The 27,889-nt window shown below is 39.4% G+C and overlaps 2 protein-coding genes across 2 annotated transcripts; one reads left to right on the top strand and one right to left on the bottom strand.

The window, feature by feature from the left end:
- The first annotated feature begins 619 nt into the window (after window positions 1-619).
- On the top strand, window positions 620-6,620 carry LOC112280628 (squamosa promoter-binding-like protein 7). Its single transcript, XM_024516304.3, has 11 exons — window positions 620-1,146; window positions 1,869-2,020; window positions 2,480-2,665; window positions 3,140-3,417; window positions 3,592-3,666; window positions 3,877-3,984; window positions 4,154-4,277; window positions 4,464-4,608; window positions 4,836-4,971; window positions 5,313-5,738; window positions 5,992-6,620. The coding sequence occupies exons 1-11, from the start codon at window positions 620-622 to the stop codon at window positions 6,241-6,243; spliced, it is 2,409 nt and encodes an 802-aa protein (XP_024372072.1). The 3' UTR covers window positions 6,244-6,620.
- Window positions 6,621-7,566: 946 nt separating this feature from the next.
- LOC112280627 (squamosa promoter-binding-like protein 7) lies at window positions 7,567-13,368 on the bottom strand. The gene is made up of 11 exons (XM_024516302.3): window positions 12,842-13,368; window positions 11,968-12,119; window positions 11,323-11,508; window positions 10,571-10,848; window positions 10,322-10,396; window positions 10,004-10,111; window positions 9,711-9,834; window positions 9,380-9,524; window positions 9,017-9,152; window positions 8,250-8,675; window positions 7,567-7,996 (listed from the first exon to the last, which is right to left on the bottom strand). Exons 1-11 carry the CDS (start codon window positions 13,366-13,368, stop codon window positions 7,745-7,747), a joined length of 2,409 nt encoding a protein of 802 aa, XP_024372070.2. The 3' UTR covers window positions 7,567-7,744.
- Window positions 13,369-27,889: the final 14,521 nt, after the last annotated feature.

The following is a 27,889-nucleotide window of genomic DNA, read 5'->3' as shown; positions in this document are numbered from 1 at the left end:
TGGATCGGTGTTGGCGTTCCTTTTTATTCGTCGGCAATCTTCTGCGTTGTGGGGACTTGGCCGATGGTTGTGCAGTCGACCGAACTTCTTCTACTTCAGTTTAGTTTATTTTATTTTTTTGACACAGTGCTGTCCGTCTTAAATCTGAGATGCAGGGGCGGTCTATTTTCTGGCTCTGGGTTTTGACAGCCTTGGTGATTTGAGCAGCGGAATATCTGAGCTGCTTTCTATGGCGCAAGGGCTCTTGTTATGTCGTTTGATGTACCGTCGATTTATGAAGGCCCAGGTGTCTAGGAAATGAGGTGCTAGGGCGTTGTTGAATTGGACGCGAAGGTGTTTCTCTGCGTTTAGGGCACCTTTTATGTAGCTTCCTGCATCGAAAGGTGGAGGAGGATTTCTTCCAGCTGCGGTCTTTTCAGTGATTTTTTCGGCGTTGAGAAGCTGGATGCGTGGAGTTGTTCTTGGCGTGAACGCAGGGAATTCTGTGCTGGACATAACCGGCAGTGCTTGCTGCCCGTGCATTTGATGGAGAACCGCATGCGAGGAGGATCGTGATGGATGGGTTAAGACTTGCATGACGTCCTTATGTTGATAGACGTATCTATGTGGGTTCCGAGACATGGGGCATTTGGATGATTCAGTGGCAGGTTGGGAATGGGACAGTGTGCTCCTTCTGGCCAACCCGTCCTTAGACACTAGTCCTTTGCAGAGCTCGCTCCAGGCGCACTCTTCTCTTGATTACATCACAGATTTTGCTGTGGGGCAGTCCTGGGCTGGGTTGGGAAGTCTTCAGACGAGCTCGCCGAAGCCCCCGGATGGAAAAGTAGCGGCTGGACCTCAATCGAGCTCTTCGGCTGAGAAAACGACGACCTCAGATTACGAATTGTTTCGAGACCCGCGCCTTGATTGCCCCAATTTTCTGGCTGGGAGGGTTCCTTGTGCCTGTACTGATGAGGACGACGACGAGGGAGGGAGCCGAAGCAAGAGGGCCAAGGTGTCTGCTCGTTGCCAGGTCCCCGCTTGCGGAGCTGATTTGGCTGGTCTCAAGGGTTACCATCAGCGGCACCGGGTGTGTCTCCAGTGTGCAAATTCGACCACAGTGATTTTGCGTGACATCCCCCACCGATATTGTCAGCAGTGCGGCAAGTAAGTACTATTTTCAGTTGGACCGAAGTTGTGTCGACCAATTTGCTGTATACCCTATCGGCTCCCATCGAAGCGCTCACTTAGTTCGTTTGGGTTGAGTACATGTGATGAACAACATTTAAATGTTTGGGTACCTTCAAACTTCTCTAGGAATGGGAGTTTGGGGCTTAACATTCAGCCAAGGGCCACAATCTTCGAAGTAAGTGCAAATGCTCTAGAGCTGAGCTTGTTAGCAGTTACTTCCAATGTGGGATGCAAAACATGATGTAACTAGTCAAAGTGATTTTCCAGGGGGTGTTTGAGTGTTGTGTTACTGGGAACACGGTAGCACGTGAAAGCGTTCTCGGTGATTCACAAAGCCGTTTTTTGGGGGCGTCAGGGTAAAACCTCGCTAGTTACCCAGGAGAGTGTAGTTTCCACATGTGATTCCTTCACTATTCGAATTTGCTGAGGTGGGAGGAGTTGGTTGCGTGTACGAAAGGCACATAGTTGTATTGTTTTTTGATGGCTCAAAGGCGTGGGCTAATGCCTGATGCACGCTTGTTAAATGCCTCTTTCTACCAGTTGGAGCTGCAGTAAGTGATCCGTATTTGTCGATGCTGCATGGTCTGTTTTGTGCTGGGACATAACACTCTGTAAAGCACGGGTTCCATTTGTTGGGTGTGCAATCACCTCTTGTGACGACATGCTATACGTCTCTCAAGCAGCGATTTCTGAAACAGGTTTCATGTGTTGAGCGACTTCGACGAGGGCAAACGGAGCTGTCGATTTAAACTAGAACGCCACAACAATAGGCGGCGGAGGAAGGTACAAGAATCTGGAGAAGACGGTGCAACTCCAGGCGGTGGAAGCGATAAAGCCAGCCTCAATAGTGGTTCGTGTTACAGCTTAGTGTGCCTCTTAATATCTTGCGCTATCGTTGTAGTTTTGGTTGCATGTGATGAATTTTGGCTTTCCACCCGTGCACATAGCGGCCAGTTGGGTCCGCATAGCTGAGCCTGACCACTCAGACTTCCCGGTGTGTTAGAATGTTGAGGAAACTGGGTGCGTAATTTTCGTCAGCTTTATTTGGAAGAAATGTTGAGGGGCTGTTTGTGTCATCAGATTTTGTTGCAATGTAGTATGGATGTGAAGTTTATTTTGGGTTTTATTTTTGAGGTTGTATTTTGGATAAAAGCACTAGTCACCTGAAAATATGTCTAGGCTGAACCTGGGAGCTTGAACGTTCCTGTGCTACAGGAGAAGTTTTTGGGTGCTTATCCTGGGAGTGCATGCGCTTTATAATGCATGGGTATGGCATTGATGGTTTGGGTGTTGTATCGTTTCCTCGAAGGTGGAGGAAGGGTGAACGGAGACGAAAATTCTGCAGTTGAAAGCAAAGCCCACGCAGAAGTAGAGCAAAGCGTAGTGGTGCAGGTTTCTAAAGAGGCTTCCTCTCCTGTTGAGCAATCTGATACAACCGACACCACACAGATCCTTTCTGCTGGGATAGTCGATGGTTCTGGATCAAGAACTGATGGTGAGGGCACTGATTTCGCTGATTTTTATTAAGACCTGAGACTGAAATCAACATTACAACATTATTTTAGCACATGTGTTCTGCACTGCACATGAGCGGTATGTCACATAGGTGTCCTTCATGCTAATGTTGTCACGATTTTGTACTCAGGCTTGCTCACTTACGTGTCTGGTTTCTTTTGTCTTCTAGTTGCCATGCTTCCGGTCTAATCCATGTGCGATCTTTGCGGGTTTTTACGCATCCTAAGATGGCTGTATGGGAATTCTGAAAATAATGCCCCCCCCGCCCTATTGATCGAGTGTCGGTGATGATTAGGGTAGTGTTGATGATCTATCAAGATTGTGGATTTTTGGAGAAAGGTTTGTTACCTGAGTTGGTTATCAATGCCTGGTTACAACTTTTCCAAACGCGCGTTCTTATCTACTGTATTGAGAACAGCTTTGATTTATCGCGTAATTACTGCAATTACTGCAGGTGCACAAGAGGCTCTTTCTGCCCCAAGGAGCAAGGAGTACACCATGCCTGGCCCCAATGTTTCTGGTATTGCAGAGTCCGCTCCACTGTGGAACTCCACAGAAACGCCTGGCGGTGTTTCCAACGGGCACAAGAGCGGAGTTGACGAAGATTCTTTACTAGCATTATTGTTGGAAGACTCTCCAAACGTAGACGAGCGGTTGCCCTCCCGTGGTTTTGAATCGACGTCTCCTATCCCGCCAAGGTCCTCCAAGAAGCCAAGCGCATATGCATCTTCGGTGGGTTGTGCTTTATCGCGGTTTAATCTGCGTCTTGTGTTACACATGCGTTTGTTTGTATAGATTTGTTTTACTGCACATACCGAAGTGCGTGACCTTTACAAGGTCCATGCAGCATCTCATGCACTTGCCAATTGGTGTCAGTCGGAGTTTAATACTAGTGTGTTTTTTCAGCACCCAACTGCCCGGATCTCCTTCAAATTATACGACTGGAATCCAGGGGACTTTCCTCGTAATTTAAGGCAACAGGTACGGAATTTTGGTATTTATTTCACGTTCTGGAAATTCCACGGAAGGTTGCCGTATTTACGTTGAAAACAGTGTAGCAGTTTGCATTTAAGCTCGAGGGGTTTGAACTGATCGCACATGCAATGGGCGTTGTGGGTAGGTTTGCCCAGGGTTATAGTTGGTGCTGTCATTTTCTGTGATAAATTGACAGCGTAGATATCGGTGCTGCAGATTTTGGAGTGGCTGTCGAATATGCCTGTGGATCTCGAAGGGTACATACGCTCCGGCTGCACCATCCTCACCCTATTCATTTCTATGCCTCAGTCCATGTGGGAGGGGGTAATGGACCTCGACCAATTTTAGCCATATCGTTATCTGTACAATTATGAGCCTTATTTTGGGTTGAATCTTGCTGTCATCATTTTGCGAACTAGAGCCTACATTCGATTTTGGGTGCTTAGTATAATTTTATTTGAGAAATTAATGTGGTGGTGATTTGTTTTGGCAGCTGAATGCAGACTGGGAAGGTGCCGTTGCGAGGCTTGTGTGCAACCCTCAGAACACATCGGGGTTCTGGGAAAAAGGGTACTTCAAGGCCAAGCTCGGCCGCCAGACAGTACACTTTGAAAATGGTAAGCTCCCCTCTTTTCAGGAGTTGGCGCTGGCCAGTTTTGGACGCAGTTTCTTCAAACTCATAAGTGCACTGGTTGTCGTTGAATTGTTTGTTGTATGTTTCATTGAGGATGGTAGAAGTTGTTGTGGGCTTGCATACAAGGACGTGTACATGTATTGTTAAAATAGGTGGTTTGCGAGATCAGGAAAAGCGGTGAATAGGAGTGGCGGAAAAGAAGACTGCATGCCGTGCATGCCTGTCCTGCAATCTGTTGAGCCTGTATGTTTTCGGGCAGGCACAGGCTGCATGCTAAGCATTACTGGCCGCAACTTGCTACAAGCAAATACAAAGTGAGTTTTCTGGTGCATGGCTGTGTGAAGTTGATACACATCGTCTTCTTTGCCGATCAGGTGTAAACCTGTTCGGATCCCGCTTGTTTTTTGGGTTGACCTTAGTAATATCAGTTAACAATAGCAAATACCATGAATAGAGGGGATCGTTTGGAGTGTTGTGCACGCCACCGTCATGTGACTTCCATCATCGTAGTTGGATCTCATGCAATTAACTTGTCTTGCAGGTTGCTGATGTCTCACGGCGGAAAGTACATTAAGGCTTGGGTGCTGAAAGCAAGTTCTGAGGGTAAGCAGGAGGATAAGTGGCAGATCGTTGTTCCGCCTGTCGACGAGTGTCAGGCTGGGCCTGTTTTCATTGAGGTACCGGTTTGGCCTAGTTGAATCCTAAATGTGTATTGGTTGATAAGTATGACGGATATAAGGTAGTGTTTATGTTATTGCCATGCGATGTGAGCTACCCACATGACGTGTGTCGCTGGCAACTACGAGCATGACGAGTGCAGTGTATACGTTCTGTTTGGTTTACGTCCGGGCAGAACATGTTGGGTTGGATTTAGATACTTTTGGCGTGGTGCTGGGCTCAAGTCTTTGAGTCGGAAGTTTGATGTTACTGGTGTTTCTTGGGAAGACCGTTCTATGGTGCTTGTCGTTGACAACAGGCGACTAGACGAATTTCATGAAGTGGAACTTGTGAATATCAGGTTGAGAACGAAGACAGACTCAGCAACATTATGGTGGTGCTAGTCGGGGATGCAGAATTTTGCAATGAGGTGGAAAGCATGGAGTTGTATACTAGCAGCTGCGAAGCTCAAGATCTGCTGTTCGACTTGGGTTGGATGCTCAAGGAGAGCACCCTTGATTCGGGTGTTTTGATTCAACGTCTCCGTTCGCTGCTCGATTATGCGAATGCGAAAGGATGGGAGCGAGTTGCTGAGCGCATTCTAGAAGCAGCTGACAGGCGGGGTGTTTTGCGTAAATTAGTCGGAGCCGCGGACGCACGCTCTTTTGACTGGAGAAACATCTGGGCCGAAAGCACCGGGCATAGTCACTCGACTTACAAGCTTTCATCATTTGCGGTTCCAGTATCGAGCCGAAGTTACTCCATGCCATCGCTGGCACAGAGCAAGGTTCGTGTGTTTTGTTATTATTGTTGGGAGTTATTCTGTGAATTGGGTTGGAGGACTGGGTTTTTATCTGGTCATTGATTTCTAACTGAATGGCAACCGATAGTAGTCGTCGGCATGTGTAAATTAGAATTAGGTGAATGTTTACACTCGCAGTTACGTGGTTTTTGTGCGTTGATAGTTGATGAATTGTGTTTTACATAATGCCAAGTAAGTTATTAAATTTGTGTCCCATGCGGGGCTTTGTTGGTGTCAGAGAGATGCGGACGAGCATACACACATTGTAGTTTGTAACAGCAGCAGCAAGGATTTAACGACCACGTCTCTACTACCACAACGGGGGATGAGAGAGAAGCGTCGTTCTCCATGGGGTAGGAACACCTACAGGCTTGTGTTTGCTGTTGCAAGCGCGACGGCAGCATGTGCAGGACTTTGCGTAGTCCTGCAACACCCGGAACAGGTTGCCCAACTATCGACATCATTGCGGCGTTGCCTTTGGAGTAATTGATTTAGTGTACTTTGATCAAGTGGGTTCTGCGGAGAGAATATGTACATGCTTCGAGGGAATATTTGTACTTACAGCCCATTTCAAATAGCCAGTTCTGGGAGTCTTTAGGACCCTTTGGACCTAGAAGGTACGGATGCCCCTTTGTAAATAGTGGTTGGGTTCAGATTGGTCGGTGTGGTCGTGATAATTTTTTAGTGTGGGCGTTTGGTTGTTTAGAGTCTGTTTGTTACACTTGGGTTAGGTATTAGGTTGAATTACTGGTTCGAATGATTGGGTGGTTGAGTTGAGGTATGTGCAACCTTGTTGCATCATTTTGGTCTGGAATTTCAAATGATGCAGTTCGCTGATCTGACCACTTGGCAGCGGTTCCTTTGAAAGTTGAGCCATGCTGCACTGTGTGCACGGGTGTGTTGATTTCGCTGCAGTGAGGATTGTACTGGACGAGAAGAGCCGTGGCTGTAAGAAATGGTCTTGAATCCTATGTAGACTGTTATTAGTACTGTCTGAAGTAGTATTCTTTTCCATCACTTTTGTTCCGGTAATGTTAGATATTTTTAGCAAGCATCCTCTGTGTCGCAATGTAGATTGAGAGTGTTAAGAATCATATACTTTCATGAATGAGAATGAAGTTACTAAATTGGTCAATGTGTTGGAATCACAGGATGTGCGAGTTTTTGAATAATATTCAATCTAAATTTTTGATAATCATAGTTGTCATGAGGCTGATTAGTCTTGATTTGATGATAGAATAACCGTACCTTATCACCATCTACTAATGGTGAAAGGTATTTTCTAAAATCTCTGACATATGCTATTTGTTGTTCTCGAGTCTTGTGTAGTGGTACTTTTGTTGTCGTATGAAGCTTTGATGCTTATTGGGATGAACTCTTTGGTGTTAGAATTTTAACTTTACAAAAGTTAGACATCAGAATGTGGATTAGAACCATGAATGGCAAAACACGGTGTATTGGATAGCGGAGAGAATTACATTATTATACGGAAATTGTAGTAACAGCAAGAGAGGTGTCAAATTGCAATGGTAATAGGTGATAGTTGATGAATACTGCGAATATTGTTCAAGGATTTGAATCTCCCGTTTTGTTTGTCAATTAGTTAAATAATCAATGAGAGACTAAAAATTACCATTGTTTTTTAGTATGATGACAGGTATACATCAAAAACTCAACAACAATACGAATCCTCAATCAAATACAATACCTCACGCCACATCGTACCTATAAAGCTTGACTAAAACCTCCAAGGCTAGTATACACGGAGGCAAGTTCAGAGCTCGTCTCAACCTACTCAACAATTTCACCAGCATTCTCATCTAAATTCAAGACCTCCTCATTAATTACAAAAGCGCATGAATACATTCTAAGTCCGAAGGGTCCTGAAGACTCCCAGAACTGGCTATTTGAAATGGGCTGTAAGTACAAATATTCCCTCGAAGCATGTACATATTCTCTCCGCAGAACCCACTTGATCAAAGTACACTAAATCAATTACTCCAAAGGCAACGCCGCAATGATGTCGATAGTTGGGCAACCTGTTCCGGGTGTTGCAGGACTACGCAAAGTCCTGCACATGCTGCCGTCGCGCTTGCAACAGCAAACACAAGCCTGTAGGTGTTCCTACCCCATGGAGAACGACGCTTCTCTCTCATCCCCCGTTGTGATAGTAGAGACGTGGTCGTTAAATCCTTGCTGCTGCTGTTACAAACTACAATGTGTGTATGCTCGTCCGCATCTCTCTGACACCAACAAAGCCCCGCATGGGACACAAATTTAATAACTTACTTGGCATTATGTAAAACACAATTCATCAACTATCAACGCACAAAAACCACGTAACTGCGAGTGTAAACATTCACCTAATTCTAATTTACACATGCCGACGACTACTATCGGTTGCCATTCAGTTAGAAATCAATGACCAGATAAAAACCCAGTCCTCCAACCCAATTCACAGAATAACTCCCAACAATAATAACAAAACACACGAACCTTGCTCTGTGCCAGCGATGGCATGGAGTAACTTCGGCTCGATACTGGAACCGCAAATGATGAAAGCTTGTAAGTCGAGTGACTATGCCCGGTGCTTTCGGCCCAGATGTTTCTCCAGTCAAAAGAGCGTGCGTCCGCGGCTCCGACTAATTTACGCAAAACACCCCGCCTGTCAGCTGCTTCTAGAATGCGCTCAGCAACTCGCTCCCATCCTTTCGCATTCGCATAATCGAGCAGCGAACGGAGACGTTGAATCAAAACACCCGAATCAAGGGTGCTCTCCTTGAGCATCCAACCCAAGTCGAACAGCAGATCTTGAGCTTCGCAGCTGCTAGTATACAACTCCATGCTTTCCACCTCATTGCAAAATTCTGCATCCCCGACTAGCACCACCATAATGTTGCTGAGTCTGTCTTCGTTCTCAACCTGATATTCACAAGTTCCACTTCATGAAATTCGTCTAGTCGCCTGTTGTCAACGACAAGCACCATAGAACGGTCTTCCCAAGAAACACCAGTAACATCAAACTTCCGACTCAAAGACTTGAGCCCAGCACCACGCCAAAAGTATCTAAATCCAACCCAACATGTTCTGCCCGGACGTAAACCAAACAGAACGTATACACTGCACTCGTCATGCTCGTAGTTGCCAGCGACACACGTCATGTGGGTAGCTCACATCGCATGGCAATAACATAAACACTACCTTATATCCGTCATACTTATCAACCAATACACATTTAGGATTCAACTAGGCCAAACCGGTACCTCAATGAAAACAGGCCCAGCCTGACACTCGTCGACAGGCGGAACAACGATCTGCCACTTATCCTCCTGCTTACCCTCAGAACTTGCTTTCAGCACCCAAGCCTTAATGTACTTTCCGCCGTGAGACATCAGCAACCTGCAAGACAAGTTAATTGCATGAGATCCAACTACGATGATGGAAGTCACATGACGGTGGCGTGCACAACACTCCAAACGATCCCCTCTATTCATGGTATTTGCTATTGTTAACTGATATTACTAAGGTCAACCCAAAAAACAAGCGGGATCCGAACAGGTTTACACCTGATCGGCAAAGAAGACGATGTGTATCAACTTCACACAGCCATGCACCAGAAAACTCACTTTGTATTTGCTTGTAGCAAGTTGCGGCCAGTAATGCTTAGCATGCAGCCTGTGCCTGCCCGAAAACATACAGGCTCAACAGATTGCAGGACAGGCATGCACGGCATGCAGTCTTCTTTTCCGCCACTCCTATTCACCGCTTTTCCTGATCTCGCAAACCACCTATTTTAACAATACATGTACACGTCCTTGTATGCAAGCCCACAACAACTTCTACCATCCTCAATGAAACATACAACAAACAATTCAACGACAACCAGTGCACTTATGAGTTTGAAGAAACTGCGTCCAAAACTGGCCAGCGCCAACTCCTGAAAAGAGGGGAGCTTACCATTTTCAAAGTGTACTGTCTGGCGGCCGAGCTTGGCCTTGAAGTACCCTTTTTCCCAGAACCCCGATGTGTTCTGAGGGTTGCACACAAGCCTCGCAACGGCACCTTCCCAGTCTGCATTCAGCTGCCAAAACAAATCACCACCACATTAATTTCTCAAATAAAATTATACTAAGCACCCAAAATCGAATGTAGGCTCTAGTTCGCAAAATGATGACAGCAAGATTCAACCCAAAATAAGGCTCATAATTGTACAGATAACGATATGGCTAAAATTGGTCGAGGTCCATTACCCCCTCCCACATGGACTGAGGCATAGAAATGAATAGGGTGAGGATGGTGCAGCCGGAGCGTATGTACCCTTCGAGATCCACAGGCATATTCGACAGCCACTCCAAAATCTGCAGCACCGATATCTACGCTGTCAATTTATCACAGAAAATGACAGCACCAACTATAACCCTGGGCAAACCTACCCACAACGCCCATTGCATGTGCGATCAGTTCAAACCCCTCGAGCTTAAATGCAAACTGCTACACTGTTTTCAACGTAAATACGGCAACCTTCCGTGGAATTTCCAGAACGTGAAATAAATACCAAAATTCCGTACCTGTTGCCTTAAATTACGAGGAAAGTCCCCTGGATTCCAGTCGTATAATTTGAAGGAGATCCGGGCAGTTGGGTGCTGAAAAAACACACTAGTATTAAACTCCGACTGACACCAATTGGCAAGTGCATGAGATGCTGCATGGACCTTGTAAAGGTCACGCACTTCGGTATGTGCAGTAAAACAAATCTATACAAACAAACGCATGTGTAACACAAGACGCAGATTAAACCGCGATAAAGCACAACCCACCGAAGATGCATATGCGCTTGGCTTCTTGGAGGACCTTGGCGGGATAGGAGACGTCGATTCAAAACCACGGGAGGGCAACCGCTCGTCTACGTTTGGAGAGTCTTCCAACAATAATGCTAGTAAAGAATCTTCGTCAACTCCGCTCTTGTGCCCGTTGGAAACACCGCCAGGCGTTTCTGTGGAGTTCCACAGTGGAGCGGACTCTGCAATACCAGAAACATTGGGGCCAGGCATGGTGTACTCCTTGCTCCTTGGGGCAGAAAGAGCCTCTTGTGCACCTGCAGTAATTGCAGTAATTACGCGATAAATCAAAGCTGTTCTCAATACAGTAGATAAGAACGCGCGTTTGGAAAAGTTGTAACCAGGCATTGATAACCAACTCAGGTAACAAACCTTTCTCCAAAAATCCACAATCTTGATAGATCATCAACACTACCCTAATCATCACCGACACTCGATCAATAGGGCGGGGGGGGCATTATTTTCAGAATTCCCATACAGCCATCTTAGGATGCGTAAAAACCCGCAAAGATCGCACATGGATTAGACCGGAAGCATGGCAACTAGAAGACAAAAGAAACCAGACACGTAAGTGAGCAAGCCTGAGTACAAAATCGTGACAACATTAGCATGAAGGACACCTATGTGACATACCGCTCATGTGCAGTGCAGAACACATGTGCTAAAATAATGTTGTAATGTTGATTTCAGTCTCAGGTCTTAATAAAAATCAGCGAAATCAGTGCCCTCACCATCAGTTCTTGATCCAGAACCATCGACTATCCCAGCAGAAAGGATCTGTGTGGTGTCGGTTGTATCAGATTGCTCAACAGGAGAGGAAGCCTCTTTAGAAACCTGCACCACTACGCTTTGCTCTACTTCTGCGTGGGCTTTGCTTTCAACTGCAGAATTTTCGTCTCCGTTCACCCTTCCTCCACCTTCGAGGAAACGATACAACACCCAAACCATCAATGCCATACCCATGCATTATAAAGCGCATGCACTCCCAGGATAAGCACCCAAAAACTTCTCCTGTAGCACAGGAACGTTCAAGCTCCCAGGTTCAGCCTAGACATATTTTCAGGTGACTAGTGCTTTTATCCAAAATACAACCTCAAAAATAAAACCCAAAATAAACTTCACATCCATACTACATTGCAACAAAATCTGATGACACAAACAGCCCCTCAACATTTCTTCCAAATAAAGCTGACGAAAATTACGCACCCAGTTTCCTCAACATTCTAACACACCGGGAAGTCTGAGTGGTCAGGCTCAGCTATGCGGACCCAACTGGCCGCTATGTGCACGGGTGGAAAGCCAAAATTCATCACATGCAACCAAAACTACAACGATAGCGCAAGATATTAAGAGGCACACTAAGCTGTAACACGAACCACTATTGAGGCTGGCTTTATCGCTTCCACCGCCTGGAGTTGCACCGTCTTCTCCAGATTCTTGTACCTTCCTCCGCCGCCTATTGTTGTGGCGTTCTAGTTTAAATCGACAGCTCCGTTTGCCCTCGTCGAAGTCGCTCAACACATGAAACCTGTTTCAGAAATCGCTGCTTGAGAGACGTATAGCATGTCGTCACAAGAGGTGATTGCACACCCAACAAATGGAACCCGTGCTTTACAGAGTGTTATGTCCCAGCACAAAACAGACCATGCAGCATCGACAAATACGGATCACTTACTGCAGCTCCAACTGGTAGAAAGAGGCATTTAACAAGCGTGCATCAGGCATTAGCCCACGCCTTTGAGCCATCAAAAAACAATACAACTATGTGCCTTTCGTACACGCAACCAACTCCTCCCACCTCAGCAAATTCGAATAGTGAAGGAATCACATGTGGAAACTACACTCTCCTGGGTAACTAGCGAGGTTTTACCCTGACGCCCCCAAAAAACGGCTTTGTGAATCACCGAGAACGCTTTCACGTGCTACCGTGTTCCCAGTAACACAACACTCAAACACCCCCTGGAAAATCACTTTGACTAGTTACATCATGTTTTGCATCCCACATTGGAAGTAACTGCTAACAAGCTCAGCTCTAGAGCATTTGCACTTACTTCGAAGATTGTGGCCCTTGGCTGAATGTTAAGCCCCAAACTCCCATTCCTAGAGAAGTTTGAAGGTACCCAAACATTTAAATGTTGTTCATCACATGTACTCAACCCAAACGAACTAAGTGAGCGCTTCGATGGGAGCCGATAGGGTATACAGCAAATTGGTCGACACAACTTCGGTCCAACTGAAAATAGTACTTACTTGCCGCACTGCTGACAATATCGGTGGGGGATGTCACGCAAAATCACTGTGGTCGAATTTGCACACTGGAGACACACCCGGTGCCGCTGATGGTAACCCTTGAGACCAGCCAAATCAGCTCCGCAAGCGGGGACCTGGCAACGAGCAGACACCTTGGCCCTCTTGCTTCGGCTCCCTCCCTCGTCGTCGTCCTCATCAGTACAGGCACAAGGAACCCTCCCAGCCAGAAAATTGGGGCAATCAAGGCGCGGGTCTCGAAACAATTCGTAATCTGAGGTCGTCGTTTTCTCAGCCGAAGAGCTCGATTGAGGTCCAGCCGCTACTTTTCCATCCGGGGGCTTCGGCGAGCTCGTCTGAAGACTTCCCAACCCAGCCCAGGACTGCCCCACAGCAAAATCTGTGATGTAATCAAGAGAAGAGTGCGCCTGGAGCGAGCTCTGCAAAGGACTAGTGTCTAAGGACGGGTTGGCCAGAAGGAGCACACTGTCCCATTCCCAACCTGCCACTGAATCATCCAAATGCCCCATGTCTCGGAACCCACATAGATACGTCTATCAACATAAGGACGTCATGCAAGTCTTAACCCATCCATCACGATCCTCCTCGCATGCGGTTCTCCATCAAATGCACGGGCAGCAAGCACTGCCGGTTATGTCCAGCACAGAATTCCCTGCGTTCACGCCAAGAACAACTCCACGCATCCAGCTTCTCAACGCCGAAAAAATCACTGAAAAGACCGCAGCTGGAAGAAATCCTCCTCCACCTTTCGATGCAGGAAGCTACATAAAAGGTGCCCTAAACGCAGAGAAACACCTTCGCGTCCAATTCAACAACGCCCTAGCACCTCATTTCCTAGACACCTGGGCCTTCATAAATCGACGGTACATCAAACGACATAACAAGAGCCCTTGCGCCATAGAAAGCAGCTCAGATATTCCGCTGCTCAAATCACCAAGGCTGTCAAAACCCAGAGCCAGAAAATAGACCGCCCCTGCATCTCAGATTTAAGACGGACAGCACTGTGTCAAAAAAATAAAATAAACTAAACTGAAGTAGAAGAAGTTCGGTCGACTGCACAACCATCGGCCAAGTCCCCACAACGCAGAAGATTGCCGACGAATAAAAAGGAACGCCAACACCGATCCAGCCACAGAACTGAGGAAGGCTCAAAAAGGGATCTCCGCCGGACTGTGCACTCCGCAGAAATCCACCGCAAATTCAACCCAGCGCGCCTACGGAGAAAACCCTAGCCAAGGTCGATCGAGGGAACATGGAGAATATTTCGCAATCTCCACCATCTCCACCATCTCCACCAAAAGCATCGGAGAAGAGAGGCGCATTATTCAGAGAGGCGGAGAAGAGGAGGGAGGGGGAGAGAGAGGAGGGGGGCGGAGCGGAGCAGGCAGACGACGGAGGGATGGGGAGGGAAAAGGGGGACAGCAGAGGGAGGAAGGGTGCTAGCAGCAAAGGCAGAGAAGGTTCGGGATGATGCCCAGCAGCGCCATCGCCATAGCCAGCAGCAGCGAGAACCAATTTTTCCCTTGTGCATTTCTCTCCCAATGGATTGGAGTCCGGACAGCTACCCGGACTTCCGCAGGCCCTCTGTGGGGGGCATCACGAGCATCCCGGCTGAGCCCGTCCCCCGCCCATTCGTCTATTCGTCCCCCGGACGGATGGGTGGATGGATGGACGGATGATCTGATCTGTCCTGTCCTTTCCTGGACAGCGTGGCTGCGTGCCTGGCGATGTGGACTTGCAGGGAGCGGGAATTCAATCCCCCCCCCCCCCCCGCGTGCCGTTGATGTTGCTGCTGCTGCTTCTTCTGTTCAGTGGTGTTGCTTGCACTCCCTATTGTTTCTTAGGACGTGCTTCACATGCTTGTTTTGATTTCTATGGATGCCACACTGCGAATACCCTGAGGAGTACACGTGCCCTATTTATTTTCTCTATCTATCTATCTATCTGTATTGTATTGTATTGCGCTGGCCGGGTATGATTTGGTCCACGTCCCCTGGCATTAGATCCTCCTCACCATCACCGCCTCCTGTTTTAGCTCATTCTTCCTCCGCTGGGAACATACATACAACAGCAACAGCAACAGCAACACTGGAGAGTGGACCTCTTCCATGCCACAACATTATCAACTACGGAACACATTTGAAAAACCCTTCCCCTCCTCGCACAACCATTCCATGCGCTCTGGTGCGCCCTTACAACTACAATGTTCCTTTTTTCAGAATTCATTGTTACTGAGTTTTAGAATACGCTCCACTGCTACTTAGCCTAGAACAATTCAGGGAGGCCCTATCTACACAACAGTGAGAAGAACGAAGCCTCGCTATCCCACAAAGAGATAAAAGAAGCCTTCCTCTCATTGGCCAAAGTCGTTGCTACGTTCACCAACAAATAAAGCCTCGCTCCTATCAATGATCCAATCTTTTTCTTGTGATTTTATCGACAAAACATGTAAGACATTTTGAATTTTACTATGTGAAGGAAATCTATCAATAGATATTTGATTTGCTCTATGTGGCTGTCGATACTCTTTCATTGGCATAAAAGCTTGACATTACCTTGTTATATGCTCCAATTTGCTACATTGATGACATATGGTTGTTGTATGCTGTTCTTTGCATTTTCCTACAATGGTCTTACCTTGAGAAGGTGTTCAAAAATTATTGCTTGATTAGTTCAGATATTTGAATCCAATGAATATTCTTTGTGGAGTATTTTTTATTCCAATCATAAACACTTCCTCATTAAGCTTGGATCTTAATTTCATTTCAAGTTCTTCCATATGCAGCCTATTAGTCAGATTTGATAGAGATGGCATTACTTTCTCTGCCTAAAGTATCTTCACAAACATTTCATATTTTTCAGGTAGATTCTTGAGAATCTTGTGGACAATTTCAACGTCTATTGGCAACTCATTGATTTCTTTCAAGTCATTCAGCAAGTTGTATACATGCTGCATAAAGGCGGATTATGTCATATTTTCTGTCATCTTGAGATTTTCCTACTTGTCCAGTATTCTCATCACATCTGCTGTTGTTTTTGTTGAATATATATTTGCTAGAATTTTCCAAGCCACAGCATGGTCAGAAGTATCACGCATATAAAATTTTACCATTTTTGATAAAGATAGCAGGAGGAATCCCATGGCCCGCGTTCTCCGTCTGCGGAGGATTTCCAGTTCTTGCTTTGTTAAACCAATTTTCGAGGCAGAGTCATCCGCTTGATCAACACTTCCCATTTCTTCTCTCTCCATCAAGACTGAGCTCGATGAGGTGACGCTGACTGATAGTGAAGCCTCCTTGTTTTGATTCTTTTGTATTGTTTTGCTCAGAACCACCACGTCCCACAGGTCTTCATGTTCTTGCACTCTCCAAATCGTGCTGCTCTACATCTTGTAGTTATCGGGCCCTGCAAGCATCTTAGAAGTTGCAATAATCGAGTCCATCAATCCCATAGTTCACTCTCGTAGCTTTATTTCTCTCACATCATTCACTCTAATACCATGTTGATGCTTGCTTTATTGAGCAAGGTCACGAAACGGAAAGAAGTCAAGATACAATACCAATGATCAACAGTGTTCTATAATTCACAATAAGAGTAAAAATCACTGAACACAAAGATTAACCCCGAACGCTAGTACACCACTAGGTGATAAAATAAGTGAACTGTTGTTCCATTTATAGAGAGTTGTTTTTATACAACTAGAGTTACCGTTGTTCGGTGGATATCCTATTTATGTTTGGTTCGATATCCAGGACTTAGTACTTATCAGTCCAGGCAGTTACAAAGTTGATGTCTATATCCTGGTAGGTTCTATCCGACGGGGCGTCGATCCAGCAGCTTTAATATGTTCAACTCAACAAGAGAGACCTTTGTGAGTGAAGCCGAGGCTTTGGAGGTCTTTTGCTTTTTACTACCTGATATGATGGTGGCTTCGATGAAGAAGTGAACGAACAATTAGAAGAGCGTGTTTGTAATTGCCTTAACATCATCGCTTGCATAAACCAGCTTGCTTTGCTCAGGGTTGGATGTCAAGCCAGAGAGGAAGTTCCAGTAGATAGAGTCGGACCTGTATGTGTCCACATTTTTTCGCGACATATGCAAGGCCCCTCCACATATGTGAAACTGTGTCAAAATAGTATACTCGTAAGGTCTCTCTCTGTCTATCTATATATCTCTCTGTCTATCTATATTGGGGCATGTGGATGTTATCTGAGCTACGTTTCATTCTATCGCCAACAAGAAACGCGAGGAGCGCAATCTTTCAAGTGCGCTGAAACACCTACAGAAAAGTGGTAACCTCTGAGGTATGAGATTCACAAGGGTCTTGTAAGTATTTTCAGGCTGCAACGTGCTGAGAAGAAGTGCTATACATTTTCTTCGGTTCACAGCATAATTGCACCTCTTCCTGATCTAACGAGGGTCACCTAAGCTGTTGCATTCATATCCTTGGTTTAGGATTCTGACGCAATAACGTACCCGTTCTTCTTGACATGCTATGCTTACATGCAAGCCTTCCTTATTCCAGAACGCGTCCTGTTTCAATAGCTTGCATGTGCTGAGCATATAACAACATATTCTCGGACACTTCCAGGAGGTGGGAAGCTCTTGCACAATCCTGGTTTCCCTCTCTGCAGACACTCGCAGACAACGGATCGAGATATGCGTGTTCACTACTGAGCTGAAGCGAAGAGCATCTATCCACTTTGAATCTGAACCGTAATTCAGTACAATCATTCAAATCTTGTCTGTTACTCTAGCTGGCTTGGTTTCGTCATGCTAGCTGGTGATGTGCACCACGACAAACCCAGAATTAAGAGCCAAGCCACGGTAATCTAATTTTCTAACTTTTTTCATGCACTTTATGCTGTATTTCTAAACCTCGACGGTTATTCCTGCAAACTATGCGAACAAGGTGTAAAACTTCCTGTTAGGTTAAGTTTACATTGCAAATGAGAAGATCTCGACAAACACAATGTATTTCTTTTTAATTCACGCATTTGGAGATCATGGCAACTGAAACCGTTATGAAATGAAATAGGCTTGCATGGCACCATGATCTCTGAAAATCTGCCTGAAATCCATATCCTCCACATGAAAGTAATACAACCGAGAAAAAGTTCTAAATGTTTGGACTTTTACTGCAAGTTCAAACCCAAATTTTGGAATGTACTCAATTCTAGCATTAATTCGGTGAAACTGTGTTAAGAATGTTGCAGCTGAAGGGGTGACTTGGGTACGAAGCATGTACCCTTGGTTGATGGACTTGGTCCATCCACCAAAAGACAAGCCTTGTCTGCACCACCACTTGGCCCTCACTTGAGCCTACCCTCTGCCCAGCTTAGCTGCTGGCCACGGTTTGGATTAGGTTTGCCGTAATGCAATATTGAACTTTTTGAAGTTTTTGGAATATATATGTCAATATATATATATATATATATATATATATATATTTATTACTGTTATTAAGAGGAGAAATTTTGGAATTCATAAAAAAGAATATTCCGAAATGCTTTAAATCTGAATATTAATAAAATTTATTATATGAAAATTCAATATAAATAAAAAACATATGCAACATATTTACACATGTGGTTTCTTAGTCTACATAATTATGATTATACATGATATATGATTATAACTTTGAAATACAAATACTGTTTTTGTTTCAACTATTTATACGCTATCTAAAAACAACATAAAATAAAACCATTACTTTAGGTATTAGTAGTAGAAAAAATAAACATAATCATAGAATAATTCAGCATTCTTATTTTAAATTTTAAATTAGTGATAAATAATAATATAAATACAATATATTTAAAAAAAGAAGAAAATGGTTTTTTAAAATTATATATATATATATATATAAACTAAATAGAAAATAAAGGTGGCATTCATCACTTTTACATAATACAATTTAATTTATCTAATATTAAATAAATATACATATTTTTAATACAATAACCATTCAAGTTTTTAATTAATATTCATTGAAGTAAGATATTATCAATGATTCTATATATTGAAATAGATAGTAAATTAAACATATTATATATATAATAATAATAATAAATAATATTATAGGTATAATTTATTCTTTCAAAAAATAAAAGAATTAAATTAATTTTTGAATAGGATATAATAAATATAATTTATTAGCATTAAAAAATATATTTGGATTATCTTCATTAAAAATATCTATGAAAAATAGTATTTATTTTTTATATTATTTCTTTATTACTGATGATTCTTGCACATGTTAATTTTTTGTGGTATTTTCATCTTTTTATATATTTTCTTTGAAATAATTATTTTTGTATGAAATTAAATATACTATCACAAATTTTAAATATTTACCTTTAATACCATAATATGTTATATAATATTTTCTATTATATTTTAAAAAAAAAATTAGAAATAAGAATAAAAATCAATAGCAATTTGAGATTTGTACATAATATATTGCATAATATGTTCATATATATATATATATATTATTTCCAAAAGAATTTAGAATTGCCTTTGAATGTTGGAGGTCTTTAATACTTTTAAATTAAACCTTTTATAATTATTCTAATATAGTTGATTGTAAAATATATTTTATAATATTATTAAATTTTATTTTAATACATTGCTAAAAAATTACTTTAATACTTGTTAAAAAAAGATTTAATACTTTTAGTTGTTTATTATATATATAATAAATAATAATAAGATTTTTCTTATAGTTTATTAAGCAATTAAATCTTTTTTTCTAATAATAATCTTCTAAAATTACTTAATTCTATTTTTAATATTTCATTGAAATTTTTTTTTAAAAAAAGTATAAGAAATATAAGATTAGAAAATAAATCAACTACAATACTATAAATAAGATATTATTTGGATTATTTTTAAACTTATGCAGAAAACATTGACGTATTCTTTGTCTTGCCAATTTCATTCATACTAACATATTTAGGTTATATAGGAGCTTCTTAAAGAAGTTTAAAACTTATCAAAAAATTTCAAAATTTTAAAAAATCTTTTAGAAGTCCAAGAAAAAATCTTTCATGGTAATAAAAGACTATGGAAGATTTTTAAAAACTTTTAGATAATAACATAAAAAAATAATCTTATAGATTCTTCTAAGATGTATTAAATGTTTTAAGGATCTACAAATATTTTTCAAGATTATATGATATTTTGATTCTTTTTTTAAAAAAATACCTTGAATTATTTTAAAAGATATAATATACATATTTATAGTAGTGTTAAAAATAATATTTTTAGATTTTATACATTTAAAGCAACTCCTTATTGTCAAAAAATAATTCTAGCTATTCAAATTTAATAGGTTGGTTCAAGCAACCTCTTTTTGGTTTTACCATTTTTTTTAATTTCTATTTTATTTTTTGAATTTTTTAAAGATTCTTATTTGTCTAAACTTTTATCATACTTATTTTTTAGGATATTTATATCATATATATATCTTTAGAACTCTTAGAGTCTTTATTATGTTATGTTGGATTTTTTTGTTAAAAATATATAATTATAATGATATATTATGTTATATTATGTTATTTTTTTTTCTATTTCTATAGAATTTAATAAAATATTATTTAATATTTAAAAAAAGATACATGATGCTCATTCAAAAAAGTTACTTGCTTATTTGCTTGTTGCAATAGTATAGACAAGTATCTTATTAATGCTCAATAAATATTTCTTAAAATATGCCATCTTCATTGAAATTCTAAATTATAGCCTTTGATTTTTTTAAAATTATATATTTAGATAATTTTAAGACTTAAATTTCTTTTTCTTATATTTATAGTAATATTTTTTATATTTTTAAAATTTTTCAATAGATCTAAAATATTTATTTTTTAAATTGTAACATCATCATAATTTTTTTTATTCTTATTGATAATATTTTGGTTTCTTATCTAAGATATAATTTTCAAGCTAAGTTAGAATCAATCTTTTTAAAATTTATTATTGTTCTTTTAGCAATATTTTTTTATAAAATCTTTTATAAATTCTAAATAAACCAATTACTATTCTATTCTATAAAGTAGTTTGAAGCCAACATCTCTCATCTAATCTTTATTTCTTACTTGTTGCCAATTGTAAAAGAATGATGATTGAGAATTTTTTCAAATAGAACTTTTTGTTTTCAATTGTATATTTTTGATTTTTTGTTTTTTTTAAATATACAATTATTATGATGTTTTTTTTTCTTAAAATGAAGAATTTAGTATTTAATAAGGCTTTTAAACTACTTGATAATGGCTTATATGTTTATTCCATATTTGTGTGATAAATATACATATTTATTCTAATATTTACTTAAATGATTGAGTAGAAGTAGATAAAAGTAGATTTATTTCATAATAGTTTTTAGACAAGCTTTTTAGAAGCTTCATAGAGACTGCTTTGACTTTACATGTATTTGTGGTTGATTGATAGGTTAGAAATTTGGTCAACAAGTTAACCACATATTTGTAACTTACAGAATAAGTTAATTATGTGTCGCACACATAGAAAACTTGCCTTACAAGTTAAACTAAATGTCTTGTAAAGTCAACACGTTTTAGAGGTCTTATAGGACATTGCTACATTGCTCCTAGTAAAGAGTATATATGGAGGCAAGAGTGAAGCCTTCCTCACTCTTATCAATGCCTTTTTAGTCCTTAGGCTTGTTTTAAGACTTTTTAGTCTTCTTGTCTTTGACAATAGCCATTTTAATTTAATATTATATCATTTTTGAGTGATTTTTTAGTCTTTTTGATTGACACAAGAGTATATTAACATTTTAGTTCTTTGAAGTTCATGTCCCCGGCACTTTGATAAGAGTCCTAATTCATTCTTCTTATCTTATTTTAAAAATTATTAGATTATTCCACTTCTATTATTATATTTTAAAGGTCATAAATTATCCTCTTTTAAATTAACTATTTAATTTTCTAATACTAATTTTTTTCTTAAAAAGAATGGATTATCCCTCTTTGTAGAAATTTTTATTTGACATTAGAAATTACGGATTATATTCTTCTAATTTGACTTGTGGATTTGTCATGTTGTTTGAAATATAAGAAAAAATTAAAGATGCTACACCTAGTAGAAGTGAGAATAGATTTACAACTATTATAAAACTTCATAAACTTGTCAACATTTTTAGGATGGAAATTTCACACATCATGAGCAATAAACAAGGAAATACTAATCCTATGCCTATAGAAGAAATTCAAAGTCTACATTAAGAAGTTTTGTAATTGAAAGAAGCAAGTTGATTAATCTCACAACCAAATCCAAGAAAATTTGTTTCTATAACTACAACAAGGACAAGGATTAGTATGTCCAAAAAATTTGATGGAATAAAATTAAAATTTTAAAGAATTTTCTAATAAATCAAGTGTCACAAACATATATTTAATGTAATTTTTACTTAGGTGATACGAATAGGTAGAAATAGATAAAAGTAGATTAATTTCATTATATCTTTTAGAGAAGCTTTCTAAAAGCATCATAGATGCTGCTTTGAATTTACATGTGTTTATACTTCATTGGTAGATTAGAAACTTGATCAATAAGTTAACCACATGCGACAAATATTGATAGCTTGCGGAACAAGCTAACTATATGGCACCCACATAGAAAACTTGCCTTGCAAGTTAAGATAAGTATTATACAAAGTCAACACATTTTTGGAGGTCCTATAGAACATTGCCACAAAGCTCCTATGTAGATAGTATATATAGAGGCAAGAGTGAAACCTTCTTCACTCTTGTCAACTCTTTTCTTGCTTCTAATCTAGTTTCAAGGGTGTCTAGTCTTCTTGTCTTTTGGAAATAGCCATTCCAATTTCTTTCTTAATATACATATTTAATTATTTCTATTTTTTCATCTTTCTTTGAAAAAAGTCTCACTTGTTTATTTATTTTTATCAACTTCTTATCCTTCACAAATTGACAAGAGTGCACTTATAATATCAAAGCTTTGTCTAATCTTTATTAAGAGTGGATTACCCCTTTCTCTTGATAAGACATAAGCGTATTAGAAGTTACGAATTACCTTCTTTTAAATTGATATTGTTCTTAGTATTTTCTTTGTTCTCAAGTCTTGTCTTCTATTTTTTTTGAGCAATATTAGACATCTTCTCTTTATTAAGTATTATCATGAAAAAACTCATTGAAATGAAGAGTGCAATGGTACAAATACAAGAGTAATTGAGGGAGTTAATGCTTGCGATGCATCAACTCAATTTACCACCATAAGAAACAACAAGACTGGAAGGAAGTGAAGATATAAAAATGATTAGAAGTACTTCAACATCTGCACCAAATCATGTCCCTTCTCATATGGTAGAACATCCTTCAAGTGTTAGAAAACCAAGAATTATCCTATTTGAGAAGTTTGATGGCACCAGATCAAAGTTTAGAGGATTTATCAATCAAGTATAACTTGTGATTGAACTCCAAATCTAAAGTTAACTAACTTCAAGATTCCAAGTTAGATTCATTAGTACGCTTCTTTCAGATTCAACATTATCATGGTTTTCATCTTTTCTTGAATGACGATATCCAATATTGGATAATCTGAAGGCTTTTTTGATAGATTTTTGATCCATGTATGGAGAATATGATCCAATTTGTGTTGCAACTAAGAAGATCCATATTTTGTGACAAGACAATTGATCAATAACGTTGTATGCTTCACAATTTTGACGACTTACAACTGATATCAAGTGGGATGATGCTGCACTTGTTAGCCAATTTTTCTACGGATTATAATATGAGGTAAAAAAAATTAATGCTCAACTTACCTGATCCTTAAATATTGAGTCAAGCAATTGACTTTGCTGTGAAGGGCATCAATCGTTTTTTTGAATTTTGATTTGAAAACCGTATAAGTAGACCTCAATGTTATTATAATTCAATGGCAAAACCAACATCTCTTCAACATATACATTCGAAAGTAGAGGATATGTAAATTGATGCAGTACATTTCAAACCTCTTACTGAGCAAGAAAAGACTCATCGTCATTAGGAAGGATTGTGCTTATATTGTGGAGAACCTAAGCACTCTGCTCAACATTGCACAAAGAAGTGATGCAACCATAAAATGAGGAGTACAACTATCAAAGAAGATAGTATGTCAGAAAATGAGTTTATTTAGCTATAATAAGGATCGTGCGGCAAGAACCTTATACAAGACCTAGAGAAGGTCCTATTTTCTCCTCAAAACCCTCTCCATGTTTTATGATAAATATTATTTTAGGACCTAAACATCATAAAGCCTCTGGCTTATTAGATTCAAGAGCCTCAGCATATTTCTTACATGAAGAATTTGCTAAAAGATATAGCATACTATTAGTAAAGAAAACTAAACCTGTTCATGTAGAAGTCATAGATGATCATCCGTTGTCTTCTAGAGATGTTACTCATGAAATCCTTCCTATAAAAGTAGCAACTAATGGTCATAGTAACTTTGTAATATTTAATATCATTAGATCTTCTTCTAATCCAGTCATTTTAGATTTATCATGGTTAGAAAAATATAACTCTAAAATAGATTGGACTTCTTGTAGTCTTGACTTTTTTGAAAATATAACTAAGAGCATAGTTAATCAAGTAAAAAGTCATAAGTCTAGTACAATTAAATCTGTATTTGTAGGTGCAAGAGCTTTCTTACATACTACAAAAGAAGGATCACCTTCTGTCATTTATGCCACACCTGTTTCTATTAGTGGAAAGACTTCAAGTAGTATTCCAAGCCAATATCAAGATTTTCAAGATGTATTTGAGAAGAAGAATGCGGATACTCTTCCCGAACATCGTTCCTATGACTGCTCAATTGATCTACAAGAAGGAGCACAACCGCTATTTGGTCCAATGTATAATTTATCACAAAATGAGTTGACTGAACTCAAAGAGTATATTAAAGAGAATCTGGCCAAAAACTTCATACACTATTCCAAATCTCCAACAGGAGCTCCAATTTTATTTGTAAAGAAAAAAGATGGATCATTGCAGATGTGTATCAATTATCGAGGACTCAACAAAATCACCATCAAGAACAGGTCTCTACTACCTTTGATATCTGGAATCCTTGATTAATTGAATCAAGTTAAGATCTACACAAAAATAGATCTACGAAGAACATACAATCTGGTGCATCAAAGAAGGAGATGAATGGAAGACTGTATTTCGAATAAGGTATGGACATTTCAAATACAACGTTGTGCCTTTTGGACTTACAAATACACCACTAGGATTCCAATATCTAATGAATGATGTCTTTTGGCAGTTTTTAGATGATTTTGTTGTCTCTTACCTACATGACATCTTAATCTATTTTAAGAACACAGAAGAAAATGAACTTCATGTTTGTTGTGTATTACAAAAACTAAGAGATGCGGGACTCTATGCCAAGATAGAAAAAAAGTTTATTTTACACTACTCAAATTGACTTCTTAAGATACATCATTTGAAATGATGGACTTATGATGATCCTAAGAAAGTTCAAGCTATTATGGATTGAAAGATCTCAAAAATGATAAGAGATGTTCAATGTTTTTTGAAATATGCGACCTACTATCAGATCTTCATCAAAGACTTCTTTCAAGTTATAGCTCCACTTACACATTTGACTTGTAAAGAAAAACTTCAATAGAATCAAGAAACAGAAGTAACATTTGAAGCTTTAAAGACAACCTTTGTTTTTGTACCAATCTTTTATCATGTCAATTTTTCTAAGCCATTTTTTATAGAAATAGACACATCAAACTTTGCTTTAAGTGCCGTATTGTCATAAATGGGAATAAATGATAAAGTTCATCCAATAGCTTTTCATTCCAAAAATATTTCAGTAACCAAGTTCAACTACGAGATCCATGACAAAGAACTTCTTGCAATTGTGGATTTGTTTCAAGAATGGCACCATTATTTAGAAGGTGCTTCTAGCCCAGTTACCATATATACAGATCATAAGAACTTTGAATATTTTATGTCAACACATCTTTTGAATCGTTACGAAGCTCATTGGAGTATGTCTTTGTCAAGATTCAAATTCAAGATCACTTATCGATTGGAAAAACAATAAGGTTTGTCAAATGTACTTTCTAGATGATCTTACCTTGCACCAAAGGAAGGAGATGCTATTTTTGATCAGCAACAAATAATTCTCTTGAAGCCAGAGTATCTTCATCTTTGGGCAATAAAATCAACACTAATTATTGATTAAACTTTAATTAAGCAAGTTCAATCAAGTATGTCTTTTGATCTTCTTATTTGTGATATTAAAGGAAACCCTTCAAAGTCTCATGATACTTCTAAGTTTGAATTCAAGAACAATCTACTATATTTTGAGGGGCGCCTATATGTTCCAAAAGGTGAAGCTTGATTACATGTTCTTCAAGCTGATTATGACTTTCTAGTAGTAGGACATTTTGGATATAAAAAAACTTTGGAACTAATATCTAGGGACTTTTGGTGGTCTCAAATATAAAAAGTAGTCAAAGATTTTATACAATCTTATGATGTTTGCTCAAGATCAAAAACTCCTCGTCATTGATCTTATAGACTTCTTCAGCCATTAGTCATTCCAAAACAACCATGGTCTTCTATTTCTATGGATTTCATTATGGATCTTCCAATCTCAGGTTCTTATGACTCTATATTTATGATAGAAGATAATTTTACCAAGATGGTACATTTTTTATCATGTACAAAATCCATCGCAGGTGAAGAAATAGCTAAGCTCTTTCTTGACAATATCTATGGCTATCATGGATTACCTAAGGATATTATATCAGATAAGAGAACTCAGTTTGTATTAAGATTTTGGTAAACTCTTTTTAAGATTCTAAAAGTGGATATAAAACTATCTTTGGCATTCCATTGTCAAACTGATGGACAAACGGAGCGTGTTAATCAAGTTTTGGAGCAATATTTAAGATGTACCATCAACTGTCAACAAGATGATTGAACAACTCTTTTGCCATTGGCAGAGTTTGCTTACAATAACACAATACATTCTTCTACAAAACAAACATTTTTTTTTGCCAATTATAGTTATCATCTATGACTTGATATTTTTGACTTTTCAAAAGTTGATAATCTTGTGGCGAAAGATTTGGTAATTCATTTGTCAAAGCTACATGCAACAATGAAGGCACAGTTAAAAAAAGCTCAAGAATAACAAAAGATCAATGCGGATGTCTATCAAGCGGAACAACGTCCATTCTACATAGGTGACAAGATATGGTTACTTCGTCATAATATCAAGACCACTCATCCTTATGACAAGTTGGACTATCAAAGGCTTAGACCATTTTCTATTTTTATACAAATCAATCTAGTTCCATATCATTTACATCTACTGGAGTTAATGAAAATCCATCTAGTATTCCATGTGTCTCTTCTTGAATCATACAAGACAATGGACATACCAAAAAGAAGACAAACTCCACCTCCTCCTATAGAAGTGGACAATAATGAAGAGTTCAAAGTGAAAGAAGTCCTAGATTCAAGGCAGTGCCAAAATAAATTGGAATATCTTGTCCCTTGGCACGGATATGATATTAGTGAATGCACATGGGAGCCAGTGAAGAATCTTACAAATGCAAAAAAGGTGGTGGAGGCTTTTTGTCGATGACATCGATCAAAATCAAGATGAAAACCTTCTTTATAAAAGAAACAAGATCTAAGCAAGATAACATTCTACCTTCAATCCTTGTTTGTAGCTTCTTTGTAGTTGTAACATTGAGGAGATGGAGAACCAACAACCAGTGGATTTGACTTAAGAGCCTTTGTTTGTTGACCTATCAGACAAAACATTACAATTGTCACAACCTTCAAGATGACGTATTTGAGATGAAGATCTTCAAAAACAACATGTTTTTTTTCAAATAGATAGTGAGATACAACGCGTTTGGTATCATGACATTGGAAGGAACTTCTATTGTTTGGTGATTTTATTAGAGGTAGGAACAACTCCTGACGGTGTTGCAAATATTTTATTTGAAAGAAGTTATGAAAGCCTCAA

The sequence above is a fragment of the Physcomitrium patens genome, chromosome 3 (genome assembly GCF_059467195.1).
Source record: "Physcomitrium patens ecotype Gransden chromosome 3, ASM5946719v1, whole genome shotgun sequence".
Taxonomy (NCBI): Eukaryota; Viridiplantae; Streptophyta; class Bryopsida; order Funariales; family Funariaceae; genus Physcomitrium; species Physcomitrium patens.
This window is presented reverse-complemented; position numbering and strand designations above follow the sequence as displayed.